We start from the raw sequence: 9,071 nt of genomic DNA, 5'->3' as shown, positions 1-9,071 counted from the left end.
GAGCCCAGAATGCGAGGGGCTTTGACTTTGGGCCTGCCAAACAATCATGGGCAACCCGTTAACCTTGGCCCGTTGCATCTTGGAAAGCTTTATTAGGCCTAGTTAATTACCCATTTCAATACTATGTTCTTCCCTTTTTCGTTCGAGAAATCTTTTTTTCCCAACAGCTTAATAGTAAAAATTAGGTAGCTCTTCATGATTAAAGAAGAAAAGAAATAAGTAGCTCTTAGTTTGCTTGTGTAATTCATATTAACAGAAAAGGACACGTAAATAATAATAATAATAATAATAATAATAAAGAACACATTATGTCGCTTTAATCCTCGCCCGCAGAAGGCAAACCCTTCAAGTAAAGATTGATCGCTCAAAGAACACATTATAATGGAAATGGACCCATGCATATCAGCATATATGCCAATCTTGTCGATTTCTTCATTAAAGTAAGCATGATGGTAAACAAGAAGCAATCCGCAGTTAACTAGACTAATCAGGCAATTGGTCACTTTAAATGTAATAATTAAATCTATCGCCACTCATCAGATTCCAGGAATCATTAATCTATGGGTCCATATAGCATGGCGTACAAGCCATGAGTTCTACAAATTTACTTATTGAATTCTTGAAATTGGATTAGTCTCATCACACCCTTATGTTCTTGCGAAAGCTAAAGCATAAATATATATATTTTTTATTAATATGGATATTTAAATTAGTTTGTGCGTATCTCAATTAATTTTATGGATCTTAAAATTAATAATCATATAAACTTCTAATAATTCTAAAACAACTTAAACTCATGAATATTAAAAAACAAACTTAAAATTTTACTAGTTTAGCATCCCTTAAAGTTGTCTACCAGTAAATTGTTGCTGTGTCGCGTTATTGGCCAGAGAAGCTGCAGTATGTCGACTCTGGAGGGGATCCATGTTAGAATCTCCGAAGCTGATGAAGAACAGCGTGCAAGTTACACCCACCCATGCTTTCCATTGTTCCATGTTTATCTTCTCCTCGTATATAATATAAGTTTAGCATATCTCTTTCGTTAGTATCTCGATTTATGTCAGTACCTTTCTTTCGTAAGCAAATATCGATGCTTGAATACTAAGTATACTTACTTTATTAATGGTTTTTATTTGATAAATTAATTCTTTTAATGAAGTGAAGTTCGAGTCTTAATTACTGTAGTTTTATATAATTTAAATCTGTTATATAACTTAAAATTGGTTAGTTGGATTTGTAGTTTATATATATATATATATATATATATATATATATATATATAATTCATATTCCAACAAACTACGAATTCTTACCTCAAACACTTTATAGTTTAATTAATTTACATCTTCCAGAATATATACATCATGTGTTCTTAATCCTAAGTGATTCTAACTTATGTAAATCCAAAAGTACTAATTAAGTGGCCCAACTAAACTTAATCCTAAATTAACGACTAGGCAAATACTTAACTTGAGCGACTAATTAATATAAACTTTGTATTCCAAAATAGTTGAAAATTAACAATTAACACTATGATTTTTTATTCTTGTGTCCCATGCACAAGTAGAACGAGATGAAGCTTTATAATAAGCATGGTATCATCTTCATCGCTTTTCAGTGCAGGGCAAAATCATAGTGATTGTATTTCTTTTTATGGTCAATTATTTGTGTTTTTTTTCCCTTAAAAATAAAGCTACCAAGTGCTCTTGAAACACGTGTTAAGTTTATATTTATTATTAGAAAATAATATAAATTATATTTTGAGTTTTTATTTAATAACTTAAATTTTTTGGGTTGAATTAGTTTTTTGACATGATATCAAAGCTTTATGACCAAACAGTTACGAATTTAAATTTTATTATCCTTATTTATTTGATAAAAATTAAACACAAAATAATATAAGTTTATACAAGTTTTAAACTTAAAGAGTTTTCACCTAAAGGGATGCGTTAGAGAATAATATAAATTATATATTGATATTTCAAATAATAATTTAAATTTTTGAGAGTTGAATTGGTTGTTTGACATTCATTACATTTTATTTATTATTGATTTTTTTAAAAAAATAATAAAAATCAAATATTAAAATAAAAACCAACATATGGTATTAATTAAATACATTAATTAATTTTTATTTAAGAAGGTAATGTTCTCAAGTGCTTACAACAAATTATAAACAAAAAACAAAAACATAGATTGATTAGAAGCATTGAACAACTATTAACAAGTACAGTAGGTCTCGAGTTCGAGTCAGGGCGTGCATCTCTTGTAAGAGCCTGGGACAACCGGTGTTTTACTCACTTACCTGGACCCACAAAATACACTTTTTGGGAGTGAGGTTTCCTTAAAAAAAATAAAATATTAACAAGTGTTCTAAAAGCAGTCGTTAGTCGAATCCTTTTTGTTTATTGATCAAAGGCAAAACCTAGTTTTATGGCATTTTTTTCTAGGATTGGAAGTTATTTGAATGCCTTTCGGAAAACCCATTTGCTATGCCATTTCCAAAAACTCAACGCTTGGAAACTCCATTTGTGTCTTGCATTTCATTTCTACGACCAATGACTCATTCCATCTCTTCTTCTGTTTTAATAAAAGATCGCGTGCAAATTTTAAATTATACCCATCTCAGTTTAATATGCTTTTCTTGTAGTATAAGTTAGGCGAGAGGGTTTCCTAATGTTTGAGAATCCAATATTATCACATTCACATTCTAATATATAGACGTGTTTTGCACTAGTTTATTCAAACACAATTTCTGAGAAGCTATCTACAGTGCATTATACATGGTAGACCTTAAGATACAGATGATTTGCTGGTTAGCAAGCGAAGTTTCCTTAACCACGACGAGCGGTGCAATGCTTCTTCAGAGATTATATAAAAATGGCGGAGCAGCACTGTTCCAAATTCTACTTTGCTTTGGTCTGGAAACCACAGCTTTAAGTACTTCTTCATTTTAAAGTAGGTTCCAAATGTTTGTTGAATGGAGTCAAGGTCTCAGTGAACTAAACTGCGATCTTGCCTAGGATCTGATTTGCTCTCGTACAAATCAATTATGGGAGCTGCTTTCAAGATTCATATGAACTGCTGCTTTTCATGAGGGCTTTCTTTACGGGTTACAGCAATAAAATTCAAATTTTGACACCCCCTTTTGTTGACAATTTCCCCTCAAATAACTAGCCTTTGCTTTCGGTGAAAAGGGGAGGAATAAAATTCATTCAAATGGGTATAAACTTATGCCTAGTAGCTAGTTATATAATCAAAGAGGATACCAACACTTTAGGATCTTATATATATATATATGCAGGTTTATTTTCATTAAAATGTGTAAACAATCGACACTTTAGGATCTTAAGTGCAGGTTTATTTTCATTAAAATGTGTAAACAATCACGTATAAACAATATGCATTGCAATTTGAAAAGAAATCCTTACATTTTGACCGCCATTGGAAAGTATTTGGCAAGAAAAATGACACCAAGTAGCCATTGCATTTTACATATCTACCTAACAAGGTGTTATATAAATATAATTCCGAGAATAGTTTAACTGGTTATATTTTAAATTTGCTTTTCAATAATTATAAGTTTAAATTTTTCTAGAAATACTAGAGGCTTACATGATCGTTAACTTCAAGACCCGTAAAATTAATCGAGGCACGTCCAAATTAACTCAAACACTCACGTTAATAAAATAAAAAAAATTATATACATATCTAGCTAAAAGATCAGTCTAACACCAAATTGGTTTTTTAGCAACCTCGTACCCCACAAAATACGTCGTGTAAGATTATTATTGATTCAAATCATACTAACTTATTTATTTGGACATAAAATTATTAAATCCAATCTCAGAAAAAATTAAAAATAGTTAAACTGGATTTTAAATGATTGTAAATTAACTTGACAGGTAAATCTAGTTAAACTAATTCAACTTAAAACTAATTTGTTTTTACCTGGTTGAAGTTAAAAGTTGAATCCAGGATCTAACTCAGCGCGCGAAACCAAGTTTTGTAAGCATGCTAGTACAATAGATTAATCAAATATGTGATGTGAATGAAAATTGCTTCACATAAAAAAAAAAAAAAAAGGAATTATTATCATCGTCCTTTCTAAGATAATGTTTTTGACATGTCTTGCCATGCCAGTCGATAAAGGAGGGGCTTCATTGTCAATTTGTCACTCTCATAAAAATCACCATTACCATAAAACTGTTCCACAATCAGTGTCTTTGGTAAAGAATAACATAAGACGAAGCTTATCTATTACCATAAAACTAATCACAATTTTACTACAGTTACTTTTACTCCCTGCTGCCCGAAAACTCCGAAACTGGCTGGTAACAATCCAACGGACAATAGGAAACCACCGCGGAATTTTGAATGGCTGAGATGAGTCCAAGACTCAGATTTTAAGACGAGATGACGACTCTTGCAAAGGGGATAGAGAAGGCCCGGTTTAGTTTAGCCAAAAATGCACTGTTTTACGGAATCAACCTCTAAATCTGCCCGTACAAATATCTGACTGCTGCCCTAACTCCCACTCTCATACCGACACGGTCAGCTCCCGGGCAGCTCCAAACTCCAATACTATGCCTTCTCTCTCTATAAAAAAAAATAATACGATTTGTACCACAACACTTCTCTCTCTCTCTCTCTAGACTTATTAAAGATACGAACCTTTGTTTCCCAATGACTATCCAGCAAAGCTGAGTTAGGGAGAAGAGAGAGAGAGAGAGCCACCTCTCGTCGGAGAAGGTGGTGGTGCAGCGCCTCTCCGGTGAGCGGAGGGTGAAGTGCGCGCCGTTTTACATATAGAAAGAGAGCCAGTCTTTGCAATATTTTTATTTTATCTATATATCATGGGCCAGGGACTGAGTTGTGCAGCGAGTCAAGATCATAGGTTCTTCTCTGCTGTGCATTTCGGTGACTTGGACACTGTAAATGCTATGCTTGAGAGAGACCCATCTCTGCTTTATCAAACTACTTATGATCGCCAGTATCCGCTTCATATTGCTGCTGCCAATGGCCAGATCGAGGTCCCTTTTCTTGCTTTTCTTCTTAAGCGTTGATTTTGGTGTTTTTCTATACTAGTTAATAACTACTCTTTTGGGTTGTTGATTTTGGGGTCTAAACTTCTTACCCTTTCTTTTTGGCGTGAGATTCTTTCTGTTTTGGTGAATGCTGATGGAAAATGGATTTTGCCATCTGTTGCAGATTTTATCAATGCTTCTGGAGCGATCTGTGGATCCTGATATGGTGAATCGTCAGAAGCAGGTAATATCATTGTAATCTTCTTTGAATGTGAATTCTCTTTTGGTTTGATCTTGTGGTATAGCTCTTTTTACTTGTGATTTTGATTTGTTGATTGTGAATGGTGATAGACTCCGCTTATGTTGGCTGCAATGCATGGCAAAATCTCATGTGTGAAGAAGCTCGTCGAAGCAGGAGCAAATGTATGTCGTAGTTCAAGACTTCATAGTATTCATATTTTTATTTTAGAGGTTATCTTATTCTTATTTTAATTGTGAATTAGAATACTGATGACGTTAGTTGTTTTGTTTTTTTCAGATGTTGAAGTTTGATTCACTTAATGGAAGAACTTGCTTGCACTTTGCTGCTTACTATGGCCATTCTGATTGCCTTCAAGCTATTCTTTCTGCTGTTCAATCCAGCCCTGTTGCTGTTTCTTGGTAACTATATCTTTCATTCTGAAGATTGGCTTCGTTTTCCTTTTCATTCTTCTTCTTCTTGATGATTTTGACTTTTAGTTTTTATGGTAATAACTTGTGTGGGAATTGTAATCTAGGGGATATACGCGGTTTGTCAATATCAGAGACGGTAGAGGAGCAACACCATTGCATTTAGCAGCCCGTCAAAGTCGGCCTGAATGTGTACATATCTTGTTAGACAACGGTGCTCTTGTTTGTTCTTCAACAGGCGGATATGGGTATAGTGATATTTCATCTTACTTATTTATTTACCTTTGATATGATTTCTTGTTTTAATTTGTGTTGATTTATTGCTGCTACAGCTCCCCGGGGACCACTCCTCTTCATTTGGCTGCCAGAGGAGGATCTCTTGATTGTATTCGTGAATTGCTGGCATGGGGTGCAGATCGTATGCAAAGAGATGCATCTGGGTATTATTTGATTTCATCTTTCATTAATTTAGAACCTTTTAACACCTTCTTTATGCAATGATATTGGCTAACAAAGCATATAGTTTCCTTGTTCTTTGATGTATTCTGGAAAATGTTTTGCAAGTGAAATAGGCAGAAAGCATAGGGTTCCGTAATGTTATCACAGTAGTTGCTTTATAGCTTGAATGCTTTGTTATTTACATGGTCATCCAAATGCAGGAGAATACCTTATGTAGTTGCTTTGAAGTACAGAAATGGAACATGTGCAGCTCTTCTCAATCCTTCGTCAGCAGAGCCTCTTGTTTGGCCGTCACCGTTGAAGTTCATCAGTGAGTTGAATCAAGAGGCAAAAGCTCTGCTAGAGTGTGCCTTGATGGAGGCCAACAGGGAAAGGGAAAAGAACATCTTGAAGGGAACTGGGTACTCTCTTCCATCTCCATCACATTCTGATGATGGGACAGATGATAATATATCTGAGGTGATTTTCCATGCTTTATCTGTAAGGGATCGTTTAAAAAAAAAAAAATCAACGGGAAACAAATGTAAACAAATGAGAGGCCAGAGTTGCGAATTTCTTGAGAGCTGGAAAACTTGACGCAGAAAATGGATGAGCTTGGCGAGTGTTTCAAAACTAAAACTAGTTTTAAAAGCTTTTACTTCAAAAGTCTCAAGTTTTCATGTGAACTCGTGTTTTAGTTTCTGAGCCATTGAAGACCCATAAATAACTTTTACTCCTTTAACATTTGATAATCAGTGATGTGCTCAAAACTGAATAATGAAAGTGACAGCTTCTGCCATAGATCATGATATACAATTGATGTTTAAGCATAGATATCAATAGGATCCTCGTAGTTGATTCTTCAGCTGAAATTGGAGTTTCAGATTCTTAAGCAAATATTAGATGAAAGCTAAACACGTCTTGCTGAGCTTAACACTTGCTCTAGAATCTCTGTCTGTTATATTGTTTCCTGTTTTAGCTGGCGAATTCCTTTTTATCTTTTTTTTATTATTAGTATCGTCATTATATTTTGCAAATTTCTTTCTTAGGGCCAATGCTGGCTGAGCTACTTTGAAGCGGGTAGCAGACAGTTTGACGTTATGGGACTAACTAGTCTATTTTGTAAATATACAATGCAGGCAAGCGATACAGAGTTGTGCTGCATATGCTTTGAGCAGGTTTGTACAATTGAAGTCGAAGACTGTGGCCATCAGATGTGTGCACAATGCACACTGGCCCTCTGCTGCCATAACAAACCCAACCCTACAACCGCATGCCTTACCCCTCCAGTTTGCCCATTCTGTCGTAGCACCATTGCCCGCCTAGTGGTTGCTAAGATGAAGGATTGCAATGATGCTGATCAGGACATTGGGGACGTTGGTTCCCCAAAGCTGAGAAAGTCCAGGAGGTCACTGAACTTCAGTGAGGGAAGCAGCAGCTTCAAGGGCTTATCAGCAACATTTGGAAAAATGGGTGGCCGTGGCTCAGGAAGGATTGCTGCAGGAAATGAGTGGGTGGATAAGCCTTGATGATACTTGATAGCGTTTGATTATCAAATATTCTCCATTCGGCAATCAAGGATTCCTTGAGTTCCAAAGCGAGGGCAAAAATATCAAGGACACGTGTCGGTGCTGGACCCAATTGGGTTTCTATATATAGATAGATAGATAGCTGGCTCAAGTAGCCATGTAGATGTGAAAAATAAGAAAGCTTGGATTGGTAGGTTTGGAAATATGGTTGCCGCTGCGGTTCATCTTGTTGTTATCTTTGGGGGCGTTTGGCGGCGAAAAAGCCGATTGCCTAAGATTTAAATTTTTTTTGGGAAAATTATATTTCTTCAGTGTTTTTAGATTATTAAATTTAATAAGCAAATATTAAAAATAAAATTTTAAAAATAATAAAATATTATTTTAATATATTTTCAAATAAAATATATTTTTAAATAAAATATATCTGAAGTTCTGTTAGATATCCGTAATGGTAAAAGAGTGTTTTTTTTCATCTTGGAAAGTAACAACTGAATCACTGCAGCTACCTCAGGCTACATGATATTACGATTTATAATAATAACAAGTTGAAGGAAGTCAGGGTGGAAGGGCAGGGGCCCAATGAACATGATCTGAGACGATTATAGACACGTGGATGGACCAATGAGCGTCACAGGCACACCTAACTGGAATTAGGAGGCCTATAATTGGCTGGCCTTTGTTCAGTTATCGTTTTTAATCAGTGTACTCTACTTCATTTTACATAATGACTTCCTCAGATAAGTACGCTACAAGCTCTTCCTTTCGTGGAAGCATTTATTTTCAGGTGACGATAATCCGATGGCCTGCCCAACATATCCCCTTCCCTGACGTCGACACGGTATTGACTTTCTCCGCCTGGGTCCGAAGACTCTTGGGTTGCCTGAAGTGGTAAACGCCGTAAGAGGCGTTTTGTTTCTACTCGTTTTGCTCACAACTCTCACGTTAACATGTATGCTCTGTCTCTGAGTAATTTCTGAGTGGATAAGGCCGATCTGCAAGGAGAAAGCACGCCCCATTTATTTGAATGTAGGAAATCATATCTTAGATTTTATTTAATAACTTAAGTTATTGAATTAAAATAATTCTTTAATATAATATTAGAGTTTTGATGACCAAACAGTCATGAGTTTGAATCTTACCATTCCCATTTATTTGATAAAAAATTAAATAGAAGATAATATGAATCTGTGCAAGTTTCAAACTAAAAAACTTTTATTTAAAAAAATATATTAAATAATAATATAAATCATATCTTAAAATGTCACTTGATTCTTTATGTGTAGTGACATTTATATTTATATATGATAGGGTTTTCTTCTTTAAACAAAGGATTTGCTATAAAGCAGTCAAGAATATCCACCAATACGTCTTTTCGCTAACAAATATTAGATTATGAGTCTATGACCTT

General features: G+C 34.7%; 1 protein-coding gene across 2 annotated transcripts; it reads left to right on the top strand.

Moving 5' to 3' along the window:
- Positions 1–4,618: 4,618 nt before the first annotated feature.
- LOC133675409 (putative E3 ubiquitin-protein ligase XBAT31) lies at positions 4,619–7,961 on the top strand. 2 transcript variants are annotated; one of them, XM_062096787.1, is made up of 8 exons: positions 4,619–5,033; positions 5,212–5,271; positions 5,379–5,450; positions 5,566–5,687; positions 5,804–5,944; positions 6,029–6,136; positions 6,389–6,614; positions 7,274–7,961. In XM_062096787.1, exons 1-8 carry the CDS (start codon positions 4,857–4,859, stop codon positions 7,661–7,663), a joined length of 1,296 nt encoding a protein of 431 aa, XP_061952771.1. In that variant the 5' UTR covers positions 4,619–4,856; the 3' UTR covers positions 7,664–7,961. The 2 variants fall into 2 exon arrangements, with proteins under 2 accessions (XP_061952771.1, XP_061952763.1); XM_062096779.1 differs by having other exon boundaries at positions 6,356–6,614.
- Positions 7,962–9,071: the final 1,110 nt, after the last annotated feature.

Source organism: Populus nigra, chromosome 1, assembly GCF_951802175.1.
Source record: "Populus nigra chromosome 1, ddPopNigr1.1, whole genome shotgun sequence".
Lineage (NCBI taxonomy): Eukaryota > Viridiplantae > Streptophyta > Magnoliopsida > Malpighiales > Salicaceae > Populus > Populus nigra.
Note: the sequence above shows the minus strand (reverse complement) of the source record. Positions and strands in the feature narration are given on the sequence as shown.

Coding starts and splice junctions, on each gene's coding strand:
- LOC133675409 (XM_062096779.1), top strand. CDS start 4,857: ATGGGCCAGGGACTGAGTTGTGCAGCGAGTCAAGATCATAGGTTCTTC. Junction 5,451..5,565: donor TCGTCGAAGCAGGAGCAAAT/GTATGTCGTAGT, acceptor TGTTTTTTTCAG/ATGTTGAAGTTTGATTCACT. Junction 6,137..6,355: donor ATGCAAAGAGATGCATCTGG/GTATTATTTGAT, acceptor ATCCAAATGCAG/GAGAATACCTTATGTAGTTG.